The sequence below is a fragment of the Sceloporus occidentalis genome, unplaced genomic scaffold (genome assembly GCF_023333645.1).
Source record: "Sceloporus occidentalis isolate IW3139 unplaced genomic scaffold, rSceOcc1.0.p SCAF_2, whole genome shotgun sequence".
Taxonomy (NCBI): Eukaryota; Metazoa; Chordata; class Lepidosauria; order Squamata; family Phrynosomatidae; genus Sceloporus; species Sceloporus occidentalis.
The window spans coordinates 201,800,582-201,822,689 of record NW_028316982.1 but is presented as its reverse complement, the minus strand read 5'-3'; the positions used below and the strand labels follow the sequence as shown (position 1 = coordinate 201,822,689).

The following is a 22,108-nucleotide window of genomic DNA, read 5'->3' as shown; positions in this document are numbered from 1 at the left end:
TTTTGCCTCTGCCTGAGCACCTGAGTGCCTGAGCAGCAGATGGGCTTTGCAGTACATGCCTTCTTGATCTCCCCCCAGACAGCCCAGGGAGCAATGGGGCAGGCAAAGGGATTTGGGGTGATTAGAGGTTCCTCTTCTCTCTTTTCCAAAGGGAGTCTGGGGAGACATAGAAGAGCCTGGACGCCAAGGGATTTGAGGGGAACAAAGGCTCCCCTTCTCTCTTTCCCAAAGGGAGTATGGGGAGACACAGAAGAGCCTCAGATGCAAGGGGTTTAGGACGAATAGAGGCTCCTTCTCTCTTTCCTAGAGGGAGTCTGGGAAGACACAGAAGAGCCTCAGATGCAAGGGGTTTAGGACGAATAGAGGCTCCTTCTCTCTTTCCTGGAGGGAGTCTGGGGAGATACAGAAGAGCTTCAGATGCAAGGGGTTTAGGACAAATAGAGGCTCCTTCTCTCTTTCCTGGAGGGAGTCTGGGGAGACACAGAAGAGCCTTGGATGCAGCCGATTTTCATTAGCTGACCCCCCCCCCCCAAAACCCCAACAGAAATGGGAACGGGGAGCAAAATAAGCCATGTCAAAGTACAGTGGTACCCCGGGTTACGAAAATAATTCGTTCCGCCGCCGCTTTCGTAACCCGGAAACTTTCGCTAGCCGAAATGCCCTTAGGCGCTAATAGCGAAAGCCGCGATTTCGTGTGAAATCGCGCCGAAAAGCACCAAAAATTTTCTTCGTAACCCAGAATAACCTTCGTAACCCGGAAACATTTAATTACATGGATTTTTTTCGTAACCCGGAAATTTCGTAAGGCGGCGCATTCGTATCCCGGGGTACCACTGTATTTAGAATCAGGTGATGACACTTGTGACGTCTGAAGCCTACAGGCTTGATTGACAGCTTGCGGACACAAATGGGAACGGGGAGCAAATTACTCCACTTTAAAATACAGTGATTTAAAATAAATGGGAATGAAAACAGGGTCTAAATAAATCAAAGTAATTTGCCCCTTTTCGTAATGGAAACTATGGAAAAAATTTGAATTAGACTTGGAAAATAATCCGAGTCAGAATCGCGCCAATATAAGCCGTTTAATCTGCCAAGTGGGAATGGGGCTCAGGTCTATTGCCTCTCACACAGTGTGTTGGCCTGAGGCTACAGATGTTCAGACTATCACTGTTGAATTACAAAGAACTTTGCTTTCTTGGGAATGCAGTTGATGGGTGGCAACTGGCAAACACAAACAACAATCTCCAGTTTCACTACTGGTACTAAAATATCTACTCACTCATATTTCTAGTCTGGGGCCAGTAGACTTTCACATACCATTTTATTTATTTTGATGGATTGTTGTTGGTATACCACTGGCCATGTTAGCTAGGGGATTCTGGGAGCTATAATCAAAAAATGAATTATTCCATACTTCAATTGGTACTGAATCAGGCAATTAGGACACAGCTAGTCTTGTTTAACCATATAAAATATACCTCTGTATGTGGGTTCCCATCTAGAATGTAACTGGATTCTATTTTATTTCGCCCCATTAATTATGTAAGAAGAGGACTACAGGAAAAGAAATTTCACTTAAACTTTAGGAGGAACATCCTGATGGTAAGAGCTGTTTGACAGCAGAATACACTGCCTCAGAATGTGGTGGAGTCTCTATCTTTTGAGGTTTTGAAATGGGGGCTAGATGGCCATCTGTCAGGGGTGCTTTGATTGTGAGTTCCTGCATAATAATAAAAATAATAATAAAATTTTTATTTCTATCCTGCTTTTTACCAGGCAATCAAAGTGGTGTACAACAGGTTAAAATACTTCCATATATACATAATGCCCCCCTTAAAACAAGATTAAACAATGTAAGATTAAAAACTACATATTAAAACTGACTGAGCTAAATAAAAATCATCATGGGCAGATTTCACTGGATGGGAAGTCTTATTCGTTTGTGCATGGCAGGGGGTTGGACTGGATGGCCCTTTGGGTCTCTTCCGGCTCTATGATTCTACGAGAAGCAGTGTCAGGAGGTGCTAAGGGACTGCCTGGCTGCCTTTAGCAAACAATAATAACAACAAACACACAAAACTGTTAATGCCCCACTTCATATGGCATTCTAGTGTTAGGGCTGGGCTATTGATCTTTTCAGTTTGCTTTAAATGTGCATGATTTCCATGGAGTATAAATCATCTTCTTGTAAACTTTATTCATGTCTGCCCAATGCTTTGAACCAGTTTGTTCTGCTCAGTTCTGTCAAAGTCATAATTGCAGTTCACTGTAATCATCACCACCTCCAAGCTGTAGGTTGACGATAATATTTTACAGTTTTTATTTCTTGGCAGCATTCTCAAAGCAACAAGTCTTTCTGCAATACAATCTTTATTGGCCATCAGTGCTTTGCCTTGACATTTTAACAGGTGTTTGTGGCTGCCTCTCCTTTTCCTAGGAGCACACCTGGTTTTTTTCCATTGTTGTCTTGTGCTCTGCCTTTATGAATTTTTCATGAAATGCCCTTCTATACACTCAAAGCCTATTAATGTTTTTATTTGGAGGGAACAGTTTGTGGTGGATTTTTACATGCTTTTTGTTTGGTAGAGTCAGCTCCATCTGTATAGTCCAGATGGACATAACCTTGAATTTGGTCACTTTGACATCTTGTTCTTACAAAGTTTTTGTTCCTCTGCCATAATCAGTAGGTTACATTGCCAACCGAATTGAGCTTTTTGGGGTAGCATTAGTTCAATTCTTCCTGAGAATCAGAACTTTGGTTCTTTTTTTTAAAAAAAGGGAGAGGGAGAGGATTTCATCATCACTATCATTTAATTTTATGGTATCATTCAGAGCTGAAGTTACTTTTTGAATTACAACTCTTTCCATAATGCCCTAGCCACTCTAGACATGTTGGTGATGATTTTGGGTACTACCTTCCCCCAAATCGCTTTTCCAACATCTAGGATCAGCATGTTTCTGATGTTATAAAATGGAAGCATGAAACTTCCTGTAATGGTGTGCTAAAAGTGGAGAGTATTTGGAAGGAAAAATGTCTCACAGAGCAACAGCAAGATGAATATAAATATTTGTTGTTGTTGTTGTGTGCCTCCAAGTAATTTTTGGTCTTGGAATTTGACTTTTTAGGTGAACCTAAGGCAAATCTATTATAGGGTTTTCTTGACAAGTTTTTTTCAGAGGGGGTTTGCCATTGCATTCCTCTGAGGCTAAGAAAGTGTGACTTGCCCAGGGTCACCCAGTGAGATTTTATGCTTGATCAGGGAATTGAACCTTGATCTCCAGAGTCATAGCCCAATACTCAAACCACTACACCATGGTGGCTCAAACAAATATTTGCCTTCTCCGAAATCAGACTGTTGATCCTTCTACCCTAGTACTGTTTACTCTGGTCGAGCAATCTCCAGCTGCAAAAATAGGTTTTTCTGAGGTCCACTGTCAGAAATTATTTGCTCTTGACATAGAGTGAATTCAGAGTCAATTGTTTAGACAGTTCTGTGTGGGGAAATCCCGACATTGGATAAACATGAAAATTTTAGAAAGTCTGACATAATAAAGTATATCTGATTTCTGTGACAACATATAGTTAAACAAACATGCACAGTTTATTTGCTTGAACTATTTTGTTTGAACTATTCTGCCAGCCAAAAACAGGTACAAATGACAAGACAGTAGGTCCTTGGTGTCCACGGGGCTTTGGTTCCAGGACCTCCCATGGATACCAAAATCCCTGGATGCTCATGTCCTTTCATATACAACATGCTAGTAAAATGGTGTCCCTTATATAAAATTGCAAAATCAAGATTTGATTTTTGAATTTTTTTTGGGGGGGAGGGGATATTTTCAAGCCACAGATGGTTGAATCTGTGGGTGCAGAATCCATGGATATGGAGGACTGACTGTATAGTGGTTTGAGTGTTGGAAGCCAGAGTTTTAAACCATACTCAGCCATGGAAATCCACTGGGTAACCTTAGGCAAATCGTACCCTCTCAGCCTCAGAAGAAGGTAATGGTAAACCAGCTCTGAATAAATCATGCCAAGAAAACCTATGATTGGGTTGACTTCAAGTTAGAGTTGGCTTGAAGGCATATAATAAAAAGTGTCAACATACAACAAGATACTTCTCATTTGCTATTCTAAATCTCTCTTAATGTCTTATTGGCCAATAAATCAAAATTTCAAACTGTCATGGGGGAGGGGATAAGTTTTTCCTGGAAGTAGGGTGGGAGAGCAGCCAAAAAGAAAAAAAAGCAATGCCTAAGACAAAAACAAAGTAGTCATTTATTTCTGGCAATCAGCATTTCCTTTTACTTGGCTAGCAATTTCATGTGGAAATAATGCCATATTTCAACATACCGTTACCTGGTGCACAATTTTTTACCTTTCTTGCAGTAAGCTGGATATACTTGAAAGTTAAGTCAGGGTCATATTCATGGATTTATAAATGCATACACAGCACATTGTATTGACATGGTTTCTACTGACTCAGGTCAGGGGCTGAGAAAATCTGTGTCCCAAGTTTTTTGGACAATACGGCTATCATAGTATTTGAAAATTATAGTAATGTCAGAAATACAGTATTTTTCAGTTCTCCTACCCAACCACGAGAAAAACATGGTAACTGATTTATCTCTGTCCCCTCCCCTCCTCATTCTTTTTGCTATGGCATGTTCCAAGGCCACCTAAATCCTGCTCCATTTTATTATTTTTTGCACCATCAAGTTGCAACAAGAACAAGATTAACCCTTGGACCTGATGATAAATGCTGAAATATTTCTGCAGGTTATCTTTTGTCTCCTTACACAATTCAATATCATCTTTTAATTCTTTAGAAGAAGTTTTAAATTACAGAAAACATGCAGAAAAGAAATGTTACCTGTTGCTTCCACCATTCCTTCTAGGATTACAACTATTTCTAATTCCTCTTTGGGTAATTGGGCTTTGGAAATCTCCCAGAAAGGACTCTGTTGGTTTATTTCATGGCTGATGATCAGTGGTGAAACCAAAAACAGGCGATCGTCCCCTGTATAATAACCCACATTGATATCTGTCTGATTGAGTGGTATAAATTCTCCCTCTTTTGTCTGTTTAGACTTGATCAACTTGGCTCGTATTGATGCTTCCACAATGTGCGAATTCCTAAGATCCCCAACACGAAACATCAGACAGAGCTTTCCATCTCGCATGGAAATGACAGCATTAGTAGAAAACACCAAGGTTTCTGCTCTCTTCTTGGGCTGAGAGATTTTTACAAACATACAGCCAACCATGAAGGCATTAACTATAGATCCTAAAACAGACTGAACTAAAAGCAGGATAATCCCTTCAGGACATTTGTCTGTGATGACCCGATAGCCATATCCAATGGTAGTTTCTGTCTCTATGGAGAATAAAAAGGCTGAGACAAACCCATTGAGGTTACTGACGCAAGGGGTCCATTTCTTATCCCCTATGTGCTCCATATCTCCTCGGATGTATGCAATTAACCACCAGATGAATCCAAAGAACAGCCAAGTCACAGTATAAACCATGACAAATATCAAAAGGTTGAATCTCCACTTGAGGTCAACCAAGGTAGTGAAGATATCAGTCAGGTAACGATAAGTCTCTCTTACATTTCCATGGTGAACATTACACTTTCCATCCTTCCTAACGTATCTCTGGATTCTTCGCTTGGTACATTCTTTGCTTAAGTGCTTTGGCAGATCTTCTCTGGCTTGTTTTGGCAACTTTGGTGGATGAATTGTAACAGGGCTCTCCACGTCCTGCTCCATTGAGTCTCCTTCCAGCACATTAGCTGCCATTAAAGAAAAAGAGAACATGAATACTGAGGTAATTTAAACAAGTGTGATTTATGAGTACATCAATACTCACTATATCATTTGTGTAAAACAACTGAAGTTTTTCTTGGGATACTAAAGCATCAATTGCAGACTTTTAACAATGAAAGGACCAATGTGGGCTGTATGATTATGACTAGTTAACTTTTATTGATAAAGTTAAAATAAATAGCCCATTTTATTTACATTTTTATAAATGATATATGCTATTATTGTTTATCACAATTACTTTTTTCCCTAATTCAGTCTCAATTTTCCTATAGGAAACTGAGGGTATGTAGCTCCCCAATTGACAACAACTTTTTGAGGCAGGTTAAGCTGAGAGATAGTAACTAGGGCAGTTTAACGGTTGACCAGGGATTTCATTAAGGGCTGGTCCAAACTCTAATCCAGATGTCTTCTGAGAAATAGAGTCAGCCTTCTGCATCCATGTATTCCACCATCTACATCTTGAAAATATTTTAAAAATATACATTCAAAAAAACAAACCTTGATTTTGCCATTTTATATAAGGGAAACCATTTTGCTATGCCATTTTGTATAACGAGACTTGAACATCCATAGATTTTGGTTTCTGGTGGTGGATGGGTGAATTTTGGAACCAAACCCCAGCAGATCCCAAGGGCCCACTATAATGACTGTGTAAATGAGCACAAAAGATTGGCTGTGGGTCTGAAGGCTCTAGATTGAGAAGAAACAAAAACTAGGTGTTGAAAGAAGTTGTACTGATGCACTATTTGGTTTTTAAATTTCAAATACAGAGTGGTGTTTTAAAACAAGGATGGGCTTTCCAGGTATTGCTGAACTGCATCTCTCAGCATTCTACAACCATAACTATGATGGCTTCTGAGACATGCCATACAACAGTTACATCTGGAGGGGCACATGATTCCTACCCCTGTTTTAAAACATATATTTTAATCATTAGTCCTTTCTTAGGCTTGGAAATAGAATAAACCCACAAGTCAACACTGGAAAGTAACAATACTTTGCAATGGCTGGAGAGTTTAGGAAGACCAGAGTTCAAATCCCTGCTTGGCTGTGGAAACTCATCAGGTGATCTTGGTTCAGTCACATTTTCTCAGCCTCAGAAGAAGTCTATGGTAACCCGCCATCAAATGAATCTTGTCAGGAAAACCTTGTGATAAATTCATTGTAAGGTCACCATAAATCAGAAATGACTTGAATGCATACAACAACAAAGTGACAGACATTTTTGCTGGCATCTATGCTAAATAAATATTCATGTTGAATATTACTAAAAAATGCACAGTATTTCACATTACAATACTAATTCCTGGCACTGTTTGACTAACAGTTTGACTAACAGAATAGAACAGGGAACTGCAGAATTATTAAGGTTGCCATGGTGGTTTGGATACATCCAAAATACATCAGTTTTGTTCTATTGGCCACCATTTTGCCAATAAGTGACAGACTCTCCAATAGACACTGGAGATCAGGGTTTGGTTCCCTGCTTAGAAATGGAAACCCACTGGGTGTCAGTGGGTGAAACATGCACTCTCAGCCCTAGAAAACCCTATGGACTTTATCATATGGGGAAAATTGGGGGATTTAAACAGCAAAAATCACGTGAAAATCACGCAATTGCGATTAACATTTTTACCTGACATTGCGATTAAAGTTCTATTATCATGAGAATAAACAGGCAATAAACAGCAACAAATCATTCATGGGAAAATCCCATGAATGATATGTTGCAGTTTGTTGCCTGTTTATTGCCTATTTATTCCTGGGATAATGGCCCTTTAATCACAGTGTGTGTGAAAATCCTAATCGCAACTGTGTGTTTTTCACACAATTTTTTTCTGTTTAAACCCCCAATTTCCCCCTTGTGATAAAGTCCAATGATAGGTTCTCCATAGAGTTGCTGTAAGTTGGGAATGACTTGAAGGCACACAAGAAGAACAAAGTAATACCAAAAATACCTGTGCATTCTTTTGCAGTTGTGTACAGATAGAAACATATGCTTATCTCCATGGACAGGAGGTCTTTCTTATACTTCCATACACATGCATATGTATCATCAGTTTCTTTAAATGTCTACTCCACTGAGACATCATATTCTTTTTCTCTCCCACCCCCTTCTCACAGCTTGTTCACAAGAGACCTGTTTATGAAATGTTTGACAGCAGATGGGAGGCTAAAGTTCACATGATTGAACACTCCTTTCAATAAAACTCAGCCCAAGAAATTTTGCTGCTTCAGATGATGAAAGACAAATCTCCCCTTGCACCATATTCCCTATACAAAATCCAACCAAACTGATAGCTGAATGCTGCTTCAACACTGATGAAGGAACAGAGTACCCTACTGCATTTGGGGACAGCAAACAATTCCTGTATATTACTGAATTTGTCAATAGTTGTGATCTAAAAAAACCACCAAACTTTAAATTATACTTTAAAATTATGTACAATATTATATGCACAGCCTAAATGTATTCATATGTATATAGTTTTATATGGTTAAAATGAAATTTTGAAAAGATGTGATATTTTAAATGAAAATTTTAAAAGAATTAAAAAAACAATCTTTTTTAAAATATTAAATTTTAAAATTTAAAAAATTTAAAAGAGTCTGAGGCCTCTCCTTTCTCCTCCCACTGAGGCTCTCCCCACTTACACCATCTCCAACATTTTAAATTAAAAATGTAAGCAAACACCAAAGCTTGTTTCTGCCAAATGGCTGTTGTTTGGGGACCAGTGGTGTTACCCCTACCTAGGGTGTCACGTGGTGCAGTCTGCATCCCCTGCATCCCTCTAGTGATGTCCCTGGTGGCAGGTCCAGCCATACAACCACAAATCAGCATGCCAAGGAAAATGCTGAACTGAGAATCTTGGGAAAAGAGTGCCTTTTTAGGGCCATCTAACAATGCTTTCCTCCTATAGCAAAGCTCCCTGTCTACACAGTGATTACTAAGCCAAGTGCAGCCTGAAACATTTTGCAGCCTGAAACAGAGCAGCAAATGATGCGCTCACCATATCAGGATGCATGGGAGTGAAAGCCACATTATTTTGGCATCTGAGGCTGCAAATTGTGCAAGCGTCTTCCTTTCTTCCTTCCTTTAAGGCCCGGAACAGATGCGTCAAATGCGCTGTGCTGGCACTGATACTAGGGTTAGGGACCGTGCACCAACCACATGGTCCCTAACCCTAGCACAGTGCGGCGGCGGAGTAATGGCTGCTTCCGTCCATACGGGCATTGCCATTTTGATGTAAGGGATGCACAGCATCCACATGGCACCGCACGTTGCTTCTGTCGCAAGTGCACCAGTGGCGCACTCGCGATGTCACTCTGGTGCCCCAAAAAGAACCCGGAAACACCAGGTTCTTTTTATTCTGGAGGGATGGCATGCGGTTTGGGGGCTGCGCCATCCCTCCGGAGTTAAAACAGGCAGTCTGTACTAACTCTAAGTATACAATAATTAATTAATTAATTAATTAATTAATTACAAAGACTCCTAAATCGGCTATCTGAGCTGGCTTCCATAAGGTAGGGCTAGTCCTACCAGAGTCTTTGACACAAAAGTTTTTAACACTAGCCTCCCTAGCTTCAATTTTTGCACCAGTAGCCAATAATGCATGATGTAATGGATAAATCGGAAGAAAAAAAGAAACCTGTACAGCATGTATTCTGTGGCAAGTTGTTATAGAGAACAGAGCATTGATTTTTTTTTAATGTGGGAACAGATGCTAGAATGTTGTTTTTATTTTGTGGCTTTGTTTTTCTATAGTGTTGTTAGAGTTAAGCTTGCAAAAATTTCTAGATGGAGGCAAATTGCTTCCAAAAGGACGAGCTCCTTAAAAAAAAATGTCTCAGATCTTTTTGAGCTGTCAAGCACATACTGTACCTGCCTTGTTTCACCTATCTGTATCAAAGTAAGGATAAAACTTCTGCATGCATTGAAATTCAAGCAATATACAGATATATTACACTATGTTACATATATGAAGTGTAGTCAGAGAATAAAATGGGCTACTTATTAGCATGGTCACGGATAGGCTTTTGAGTGCTGTAGTTTCCAAGATTGTTTTTTCTTTTTTCAGATAAAGCTGCATATACAGAGAAATTTTGAACTATGGAACTATGGTGATTCTGACAAGCCAGTATAATTTAATATACCTTTACTTGTACTACCTCCTCTCATACCTTTCTTTCATTTTGTTTCCCTCCAGTTAGTTGTTGTTGGTGTTGTCATTATTATTATGGTTTATTTATAACACTTTGTAACTTTGCACAGCACTGTACATAGTAATCAATTAAAATAAAATACAATAAAATAGTTTCTGTTCAGACAAATATTAAAGGCACTACAATAAGTAGTGAATATTAAAATGCCAAAGCATGCAGAGAAACAACCAGGGTGCAGTGGTGATATAGGGTTGGCGTCACCTCCCCACCTTAACCTTCTCCCATACCACACCTTATGGAATCTTTAGTAATGGCTACATCTGCACTGCAGAAATAATTTGGTTGGACACCACAGTGCTCCACTCTGGTGCCACAACCAACTATAATTTGCAGAATTCCATAGCATTGAGCCAGGGCAGTTCAATGGGATCAAACCAGATTGTTTCTGCAGTGCAGATGCAAGGAATGTTTTTTGATGTTACCCATAAATTGTAATTCCTGTATATCACTTAATGTAATGGTAATAGTTGTGACATAAACAACTAGAAAATTAAAATTATACCTTTAAATTACAATATCATATGCACAACATAAATGTATTTACATGTACATAGTTTCATGTGGTTAAAGTGAAAATTTGGTAAGATATGATTTTTTTAAAAAAATATAAAAAATTAAAAAATTAATTAAATATTTTTAATTAGTTTTTTTTTAAAAAACTGAGGCCTATCCTTTCTCCTCCCACCAAGCTTTGCCTCACTCACACCATCTCTTGAAACTTTTAAAGGGACATAGGCAAACAGCAAAGCCTGTTTCTGCCAAAAGGCAGATGTTTGGAGACATCTGGAGAACAGCCTTCACACAAAATACTGTCATACCTATCTAATGTCTTCAAGTGTGGAGGTGTCCACCAAGTGTTGACAGTTTACATTCATTTTGACAGGAGAATGTATTGAGGATATCTGGTGGTTTTGTGATACCTGTTTATTTATGGAGCAAAATATGTCTGGAGCAAACTCCTAGAGCAGAGCAGAGGATCTCTAATTTTGCATACTGTCTTCAAAGAGAGCAATTGTACTATAAGGAAATTTTCCCTTCAGCAAAGCCAGAGCTGTTTCTCTCACACACTCTTTCTCACTGTTTACATCTAACTGTAAACATTCATTCCATCTCTGTTCTCTGTTCTTTTTATACTGATTTGCTGTCTGTATGATTTTTAACACTTTTACTCAGCTGTCTGGTAGTGTGGTCTCCATTGTTCAGGTTAGTTGATAATTGGTGTGCAACCAATCCACAAAAAAAGTCACATTTACAAGATACAGTTGTAAAAGAGCTGTAAAGATGAATCTGTAATTGGTTGACAGATCAAATCCAGAAAGTGGGTTTTTATAAATGGCTTGGATGATGGAATGGAAGGCGACAAATCTGCAGATGGGGGGTGAGGGGATTGCTAGTGAATACTCCAGTCCAGAGGAGTCCTACTCTGAGCTGCATCAACAGGAGTATAGTGTCCAGACTGAGGAAAGTAGTAGTACCATTCTATTCTGCTTTGGTCAGATCTCACCTGGAATACTGTGTCCAGTTCTAGGCACCATAGTTCAAGAAGGATGTTGAGAAGCTGGAACATCTCTAGAGAGGGCAACCAGGATAATCTAAATTCTGGAATCCCAGTTATATGAGGAATGAATTAGGGTGCTGATATGATTAGCCTAGAGAAGAGAAAGCTGAGAGGTAACATGACAACTATCTTTAAATACTGGAAGTGATATCATGCAGAAGATGGAGCAAGGTTGTTTTTTGCTGCTCCAGAGACTACAATGCGAACCAGCTGATGAAAATAACAAGAAAAGAGATCCCAGCTAAACATTTGGAAGAACCTTTTTTTACTATAGGAGCTGTTCAACAGTGGAATAGATTGCTTTGGAGGATGGTGGACTCTCCATCTTTGGAGGGCTTTAAATAGAGTTTGGATGACATCTTTCAGGATTGCTTTAGTTGTGCATTCCTGTATTAGATGGCCCTTGTGGTCCCTTTCAAATATAATATTCTGTGATTCTATGATTCTGGGATATACAACTGATAAAAGAAGGAAAAGTCAGAAAGGACAAGAGGATTAAACACATCCATAACTAATATGCCAGCCCATACCACCAGTTGTTTGGATCTTAGGGACAAGATAGGAAGCAGTAAGTAGGGCATAGAAACCTACCACTACCACTAGAACACATTTGGTCTGTCTGGATGAGCCCATAAGATTTTAAGATGCTAGCTTGGGTCCCAGGCTTTTGTCTTTGGTCTCAGATACATGGCCCCATTGAAAACATATCTGAAACTGAATTCATCCCTTGGGCTAAAATGTGTTCTCTACCCTTGCTCTAACCACTATACAATACTGGCCCCTCTCCCCATTAATTAAAAAAACCAGAGATCTGAAATATGTAGTTACGCCATAAAAAGGAAGCATTGTCCCCTCTCCCCAGAGTGAACCAGCCTGCTCATACACTCTTATAGGAGAGTTTGACAAACTGATATATTTTAGACTCATCCTCATTTCATATTGATGTATGATCTTTTCAACCTGCTTACCCTATACATCTTAAAATATATCCAGCACAGCTCAGCAGGATCACAGATAATTCAAAGCTTCTACAGCTTTATGAATTCTAGATAGAAAAAAAGAGTTCTTTTTTAAAAAAAGTTTCCCTGTGCTTTGGTTGAAATAAATCAACTTGTAAAATTCAACTTGGTATATTTTAAGAAACTATGTGGTTGGTTTGCTATCCTGAACTGAACGTGCATAAATAAGGGCTGTTTTATTTTTTTTATAGTAGGGAATACAAAATGGAACCAATTTTATCTCTTTGATACATTGCTTTTTTCCAGGTACAGGTCAGCTTAAGATATAAACACCATAAAGGCACCAAATCTCATCTAAATTTGGAACTACGCAGGGTCAGCCATGGTTAGTACTTGCACCAACCCATACGTACCAGATGCTGTAGGCTATATTTCAAAGGAAGGAACTGGCAATTTTGGCAAATCCATGTCTGAATATTTCTTGCCTGAGAAAACGCTATGAAATGTCATAAGCTGACAGGCAACTTGAACACACACACACACGTACGTCAACCTGCATGTTCAAGGGAAAAAACAAATAAGTTACAGTTTTCTGGAAGGGCACTATTGTGAAATATGGTGTCCTTATTTGGAGTTTCTACAGATCGCTGCCCACTGAAAGACAAGATGCCTGAGATGCCTAGTATTCTTTTTGACATGCTAATTTTTTCAGTCACTGGGAAAATTACTCAGTGGCTGGAAAATTACTCTGAGAATCTCTCAGGCAGTAGGGCCATTGGCCTGCTGCCTGGGGGATTCTGGAGATGGAGGGGAGGAAAGTAACTTTTACAAACTCTACATAAGTTTTCTTTCTATGAGGGGAATCATGGAAACATGTAGCATTCCACTTGTATTCTTTAAGACAAGTAGAAACAGCAGCTGATGTATTGTGCAGTGTTGTGTGGATGAGACCATCTACATGTGTGATATGAGTTGTTACGATACTACTATGCCTGATCATGAGGAAGAATACTAATTCTGAGTGAGGTGACCCTAACTGAAAGTAGGACAGCCACACTAAAAAAGTAATAGGGCTCCTGCACATTTAATAGTCATGAGGAAGAGAGAATGTATTTATTGTTTTTTGTGGGGTTTTCAGGCTATGTGGCCATGTTCTAGAAGAGTTTTCTTCCTGACGTTTCGACAGCATCTGTGGCTGGCATCTTCAGATTTCTCGAAATGTCAGGAAGAAACTCTTCTAGAACATGGCCACATAGCACAAAAACCCCACAAAAAACTATGAATGCCGGCCATGAAAGCCTTCGACTCCACAGTGTACGTATTGTTCTATTATGTTTATATCCCATTTCCCCCTTTATAGACCCCAAAGCAACATACACACACTTCTTCCTCCTGCTTTATCTCCATAACAACCTTGCAAGGTAAGTCAGGTTGCAAAATAGTGAACAGCTCAAGATAAGTCAAAAATGTTAGGCTTAGTGGGACCCGAACCTAGGTCTCTCCCATTCCAAAATCTGCTCCTCATATGTATGTTTTAAAGGCGCAGGATAGAGTCCTCTTTTGCATCTCTAATGAGAGTGGAAATGGTTCTTTGGATTCTAAGTAGAATTTTGTGGAAAGTATATTTGACAATGCCTGTAATGTCTATAAAAGCTGAGCTGTAATAAGATGCAAATCCATAACTGGAAAACTAACTTAAAAGTAAGATTAAATAATAGTTCTTGGCCAGAGAGTTTGATTTTTTTTGTTCCATGTTCATTTTATATGTGTTTACTGCAGAAGCTGTTGGTTTTCAGGCAAATATCTAGTGCTAAAGTACCTAGCAAACGTAATCTGCCACTAGACACTGCCTTTCCAAAGACAGAGAAAGGGGCCAGGGAGATGAAGCAGATGGTGTACTCAGCAAAATGACATTTGACACACCTTGTTTACTTCCATATATTTACCCTTGTTGTCTGCTGCTCATACATAGATATACCCATCTTCAGGTTCTGCAAACAACATCTGGCAAGCCATTAATATAACAGCTGACTGTGATAAATTTCTATTAGCTGCCACTGACTTTAGCATTACACGGTTGACCTGATATTGGGCAATCAAACTCTCACTCTCATTCACATGGAAATTTCAGACAAGTTCCTGTTGGAAGTACCACTGCGGTTAAATAGCAAGTTCATCTTGCTTTTCATTTATTTGATCAGTTGTTACAATACTGCTATGCCTGATTACTTTCCATCTGAATTTCCCACTTTTCCTTCATTGACTTTATTATTTATTCATACATTTATAGTTGTCAGTCTTTTTTTTTCCCTTGAGGGAAGTTCTGTAGGGAGGTTTTTCCCTGTCACTGCATCTGAAGAACATGAAAAGGCTTGCCTGCTGATTCTATGCTTGGCAGGTAATAAAGGCAGGTACACAGAAAAATAGGAAGATGCCTTAAAGCAGGTCATGCTATTCATACATCTAATCCAGTATTGGCAGTGGCTCTGCAGGGTTTCAGGGAGAGGTCTTCCACATCACCTACTAACAGCTAGTGGGAAACCACTTTCAGGCAAGGAATGGATTCAGTTTCAGAGAATTTCTTGGATGCCATATTCCAGTGGTGGGTGAAAGGGAAGGACAAGAACTATCAGCATATTTTAATTCAAATCCATAAACAGCTTGGGACCTCAATATTTCAAGGAGTGCCTCCCTATATACTGATAATACGTATCTGTTGGAGGGATGCTCTGTGTCTTATTGGGGACAATATGCTATAGGAGGACTTAGGGGAAGGTCTTTTTTGCTGTGGCACCCTGGTTATAGAATGCCCCCCACTTAGAGGCTAATTGGTGCCAATATTGGAGTCATTTCAGTCTCAAATTTAAAAAAATGGCTTTTTATTATAGCAGTGGTTCTCAAATATTTTATCCTTGTGACTCTTTTTACATCTATATCTAGACATTTTCCACCCCGCACTTCAAATAGGAAAAAAAAGTTTGTTTGTTTAGTATGCATATTTTTGTTCACATATTCATATGTATCCATATTTTAACATCTTATAAAGAAATAGATCTCTACATTTTATAAAGAAATAAACATAGAATTATTCCAGCAAAAAGGAGAGAGGGGAGGATAGGAAAGGAGGCGCCGTTTGGTTGCAGCAGCCTCCATTGAGGGCAGGAAAGAGTGGTGTCGTGCCGCCCCTTTCTCTCATTCTATCAAGCCCCTAAGCTTTAGGAAAGGCATTTCTAGCATAGGAAAAACCAATACAGATGTTTGGAACGAGGGATAGTGTCATGAGGGAAAAGGCCATCTGAAGTAACCCAGTGGGCCTGATTTATCTCCAGGGCCTGAAATTCACAAACACTTTACTACTTGATTCTTCTCCCCGGAGATGCCAGGAATGGTAGCTGTGATTTTCTATATATAAAGCATATGAAATATCCCTGAACTATGCTCCCTACCCTGTCTGTTTGACTGAAACTGCATGGGACAAGTCACAGGGAGGTATAATTAGGATGGAGAAATAGTGGTTAGGGAAATGGTTAAGTAACTTTGCTACTTCCCTTCCAATAGTCCCTCACATGAAGTGATGTGCAGAAAAAGGACCATCACGCTACACATTTATTTACAAATGTTTACATAAATATTTATTTTATACCCCACTGATCTCCCTTTATAGGGCCCAAGATGGCTTAGAGTATTAGTCTAAAACAAAAGACAGTTAAAATTATATAGAGTATAAACACTGATTTGAGTTTTGAACATTGATTACTGGTTTGAGTGTTGGACTCCAATTCTGGACAGGGTTCAATTCGCCACTCAGCCATGGAAACCTATTGAGTGACTCTGGGCTAGTCACACATTCTCTGCCCCAGAAAACCATTTGATCGGTTCTTCTTCTGGTCACCATAATCTGGAAATGACTTGAAGGCATACAACAACTCTCTCTCAGCAATCCTATTAAAATATTTAAAACAGGTTAAACTACATTTGTATGCAATGTATACCAAAATTGCTCCAGAGAATTTCCCAGCCCTCAGCACAGGTTTCTGGAGTGCATGGGGGATTGCAATGGGAAGCTTGCTTTCACCTCTCCCAGATTTCAGTATATTCTTGTGTTCTGCCAGCAGATGCCTAGCATCAGATATTGCCTTGTTTTCTTCTTTATCAAAGTGCATTGTTATATGACTATCTCAAGGATAAAGAATGGGCAGTGTTCTGCCTTCCTTTCTAACAGAGAAACACAATGAAAAGTCTGGAGGATGGGGGAGAGAAAGCCTAAATCATATTTCTAAATGAGGGCTATAATAACATGCTTGTTCACAACCAAATGAAGTACACTAAGAATTTTGAAGTCGTCCCCTTTAGTGTTGTGCTTATTGCTTTTTTATTAGTCCTTCATCTTCTAGTAGTCTGTCTGATGGGAAAGAGAGCTGTAATTAATTTCCATATTCTGTTGGGCTGCTTACTGTCCTTTAAATTCCAATAACCCTACAACATCTTGCTTTAATTTTCTGCTAGCTTCTTTTGGCCTCCAACCACACTCCAACTCTTCAACTCATTCTCTTGGTCACTGTCTTGACCTAGTTCTTGCTGCAAGCTGTGCCATTTCTGACTACCTGGCACTTGACTTTCCACTATCTGATCATCATTTAATCTCCTTTGCTCTTACTTATACTCCTCCTCCTCGTCATACTGTTCAATGCCATTTTCGTGATCTTCAATCTGTTGACTAACCATCTTGGTCAGACCCTGGATTCATCTTTCTCTTCCCTAAATCTCAGGGATTCTGCTGATTCATCAATGTCTTTATTTAACTCCACTCTCTCCTCGATTCTTGACCATTTTGCCCCTGTCTCTGTTTGCACTTCTTCCTCTAAGACTAGGCCTCAGCCCTGGCTTACCCCATCATTAAGTTTCTCCGGTCCTGCTCTAGAGCGGCCGAACGTCTTTGGAGAAAGTCCAAACAGTGGGCTGATTTTATCCATTTCAAATTTGTTCTTTCTTCCTTCTCACGTGCCCTCTCTATGGCAAAACAGAATTATTACAAATCATTGACCTCCGCCAATGAGAGGTGCCCGCAGCGTTTGTTCTCCACCTTCAACACTTTGCTTAAACCTCCCTCTCCTCCTGTCTCTTCATCATTCTCTCCTAATGACTTTGTTAATTATTTCATCTCTAAGATTACCACTATTCGCTCTGAGATAGTCCACCCCAATTCTTCTTCTGCTCTTAATCTTCTATCGCCCTCGTCTAACAAATTTTCTGTGTTTCCTCCTGCCTCTTTGGATGAACTCTCTACATTTCTGAACTCTTCCAAACCTGCAAGCTGTTCTCTTGATCCAATTCCTACTCGTCTTCTAATTTCCATAGCTCCCTCTTTTCTGCCCTCGCTTCTCCATATCTTCAATCTCTTTCTCTCTACAGGCTCCTTCCCTTCGGACTTCAAACATGCTCTCATTTCCCCAATTCTGAAAAAAACCTTCTCTTGACCCCTCCTCTTTGTCTAGCTATCATCCGATTTCTCTTCTTCCCTTTCTTTCTAAGGTTTTGGAACGGGTTGTTTATTCTCGCTGTCTCGAGTTTCTTGAAGCCAACTCCATTCTTGATCCCTTTCAGTCTGGTTTCCGCCCAAGGCATTTTACAGAGACAGCTCTCACTAAGATCTCGAATGACCTTTTACAGGCCAAGGCTAATGGCCTTTACTCTGTTCTCATCCTTCTTGATTTGTCTGCAGCCTTTGACACCGTTGATCACTGTCTCCTAATTGACATACTCTCTGACCTTGGGTTCTCAGACTCTGTTCTTGACTGGTTTAGATCTTACTTGTCTGGCAGATCTTTTGCAGTAGTTGCAGGAGGTCAGACTTCTTCTCCTGTTCCCTTATCTGTTGGAATTCCCCAGGGCTCTGTTCTGGGTCCCCTTCTGTTTTCTCTCTACACACTGTCCTTAGGAAAACTCATTAGCTCTTTTGGTTTTTCCTACCATCTGTATGCCGATGACACCCAGTTATATCTTTCCACCCCTGACCTTTCTCCAAGGCTTGAACAGCAAGTTTCGTCTTGTCTCACAGCTGTCTCGCACTGGATGCGCCATCGGTGTTTGAAGCTCAACATGTCCAAGACGGAGCTTCTTGTCTTTCCTCCTAAGCCCACCCTTCAACACTCCTTTTCTGTCTCTGTGGACAACATTTCTGTTCAACCAGTCCAGCAAGCCCGCAGTCTTGGTTTTATCTTTGATTCTTCTCTGTCGTGTATCCCTCAGATCCAGACCACAGCCAAGGCTTGTAGATTCTTTTTATACAATATTGCCAAAATCCGACCATATCTCTCTGCCTCTACTGCCAAGATCCTGGTCCATGCCCTAGTGGTCTCACGACTTGATTACTGTAATGTCCTCCTGGCTGGGCTTCCTCTTTCTCACCTCCGTCCTTTAATCTCTGTCCAGCATTCAGCTGCACGCATTATCACATCCGCCCACCGCTGTGACCATATCTCTTCTGTGTTGGCATCCCTTCACTGGCTCCCCCTCCCTTTCCACATTCAGTATAAGCTCCTGCTGTCGACATTTAAAGCCCTCCATGGACTGGCCCCTCCTTACTTATCAGACCTTCTTTCTCCTCACCTTCCCACTAGGGCCCTCCGTTCTGGTAGTCAAGGTCTGCTGTCTCAGCCCAGGATTTCCTCTGCCCCATCCCAGATTCGCCCCTTTTCACTCGCTGCCCCTCACTCCTGGAACCTTCTTCCCCTGCAAGCAAGAGCCATCACATAATTGTCGCTTACTATTTGATGTTCTTTTGGTGCCTGTTTATCGAACCATTTCCTGTATTGCTATGTACTGTATATGTATTATCCTACTTGAGAGTATGTATTTTCCCTGGAAGAAGATTAACCATCCATTATGAAGCCAAGCCCTCCCTCCAGTCCATCTGCTTTGGTCCAGGCCTCGGAGGTAGAGAGGAACTGCTGGACCTCTTACTCTTTCCCTCCACCACTCCCTTCTCCTTCTGTGTCATGTCTTTTTAGATTGTAAGCCCGAGGGCAGGGAACCATCTAATTAAAAAGACTGTATGTACAGCGCTGTGTAAATTTACAGCACTTCATAAATAAAGGTTAATAATAATAATAATAATAATAATAATAATAAATTACAGGCCAAGATGGAAAAATTCCCTTTGTATGCTCATACCTCTTATTACCCTTTATAACTTTTTTTGTTTATATTTAGGAAATATATCACAGCAGTTCTCTTGCACTCTCTCATCTATAGAGTTGTTTGTAGAATTAGTTCTTTATGAATTCAGATGTCAAATGACCAGTCTTAAATTCTGGAATGCCAGTGTTCTTTATGATAGTTCCTGTAGTAGTCAAATGTCCAAGGACAGTCCAAAAATGCAGGCAGATGTATTGATTAAGTTTTTCTCAAAGTCATCAAAACATCTGTGGTAATTTTCATCTCTATCAGGATCAGGTCACTTGTAAAACTCTTTGATTTTATTTACTGTGTAACAGCAGAGATAGCTCACAACAATAGTATGTTATTGCTGGTGGAATCCTGCCCTCTCCCAGATACTTTAAGGACCGAAGGTAAACTCAAAGAGAGCAGGGATGCCCAAGACGTGTGACAGATGATGCCCTCATCTCTCCTATTCAATACATCCCAGTGTTTCAGCTGTGAGCTCTGAGTCCACTACAACAAAGGAGCTGACTGATTTGCAACACATGAACTAATGTGTAGATCAGAACATAACGGTAACTACTTTTTGAATTTTGCACATTTCCAAATTTTGCAGTACAGCTCCTGTCTCAAAAAAAATGTATGAACAGAAGAAAAAACTGAAAATTTAATTTGTCTGGATACTACTCTCATGCTTCAGAAAGACTTTCTATGCAGGGGAAAACACAAGACAAAATAAATGAGTGCTTCTTCCCTGATAGAACTTTTTTGTTGCTCATGATTTCAACTGTTTTCTGATCAAATGCTAAATAACCCAGTAACCATTGGTAACTAGCTTTGTGATCTGTCTGAGAAGCAAAACTTTGAGAGGTTCTTCAGTTGCTGTTCTCTTCACTGCATACAGAGGAGAATAGCTGGACGTGGGGAGGAGAGCAATAACAGAGAAAGTTTCAAGCAAGCCAAAGTCCAGGATTCTATTCTGGCTTTATGAAGGATGTTTTATCATAAAGTAGCCTTTCTCAGTGTGGCACATGCCAGGTGATTTACACTACAACTCACATTAACCAGCATGACCAATGGCCAGGGTTGATGATAGTTGTAGCAAAAAAACACTCAGAAGATGCTGCATTGGAGGTAACTGCCATAAAATAATGTCTATAATTTATGGGGGCTGGGATGCTGTGGGTTAATGTATCTCAGGAAAATATCTACAATTAGAAGCTATGGTACTAATTTGAGGCATCGTGGAGAATTTAAATTGCTGACTTGTAGCTGGTGCCTGGTGAGTAGCTGCTTGCTACTGCTCCTTCCACCTTCAACAATGTCCCAAAGTGGTGCTATGTCAAGTACTCTGAGCAATGTGGGAAACTTTAGATCATGGCTTGTAGCTGCCAGAAGCCTGGCATGAGAGGATCAACACATGTTTTGCTGCTGTTTGAACCTGCTGGAGCCCTGGCAGCTGTCCAAGGAACTGGTGTTGGTACTGCCATGAAACCTTGTTAGGAATATAGCTTGTTAATAGCACTGCACAGTTGGTAGATGGTTCCATGGAAGAACATTCAGAACATTCTATGTCAGAAGATGACATAGTCCTTTCATCCTAACTGCTAAGGGGAGGTGATTGATGTAAGAAAAGAGTAGGCAATTGTGGCTCACAAAATGCTTTTGGCTTACTTTTAATTCCCACCAGCCCTAGCTGGCATAGTCAGTGGTGAAGGATTATGGGAGCTGCAACCCAGCAAAATGCAGCAAGTCACCATTGCCCACTTCACCCCTAATATAAGGGGTATGTATGAAAAGCTAGAAGTAGTTTGGGACATTGGTGCAGAATGAGAGGGTGCTGAGACTTAGGACTCTTCATTGTATACAGAGGAGAATAGCTTGGAGGTGGGGAGAAGAGCAATAACAAGGATGTTTCAAGCAAGACAAAGTCCAGAATTCTGTTTTGGCGTTATGAAGGATATTTTGCTATAAAGCATCCTTCCCAAATGTGGTACATGCCAGATGATTTACAGTACAACACAAGTCCTGTTTCCATGTTAATGAAAGCAAATGCATACATACTGGTTTGGGAGGAGGCCTTAACACACATAATAATAATAATAATAATAATAATAATAATAATAATTTGTTTTATTTATATACCGCTATTCCAAAGATCATAGCGGTGAACAGCAAGTAAGCTAATTAGCAAATAAGCTAATTTGCCCCCAACAGTCTGGGTACTCATTTTAGCGACCTCGGAAGGATGCAAGCCTGAGTCGAACTTGGGCCCTTCTGCTGGTCTTGAACTCGCAACCTTGTGGTTTTGAGTGAATGGCTGCAGTACAGGCATTTAACCACTGCGCCACCAGGGCCTTAACACACATGTATC

The 22,108-nt window shown here is 40.1% G+C and overlaps 1 protein-coding gene across 2 annotated transcripts in view; it reads right to left on the bottom strand.

The window, feature by feature from the left end:
• The window catches only part of KCNJ6 (potassium inwardly rectifying channel subfamily J member 6), a 162,695-nt gene that overhangs the window by 24,196 nt on the left and 116,391 nt on the right, over positions 1-22,108 (bottom strand). For both annotated transcript variants that reach the window (XM_089512003.1, XM_089512004.1), the window contains exon 2: positions 4,878-5,798. In XM_089512003.1, coding sequence (XP_089368129.1) covers positions 4,878-5,775 — 898 coding nt within the window. In that variant the 5' untranslated portion in view covers positions 5,776-5,798. The remainder of the gene's footprint in view (positions 1-4,877; positions 5,799-22,108) is intronic.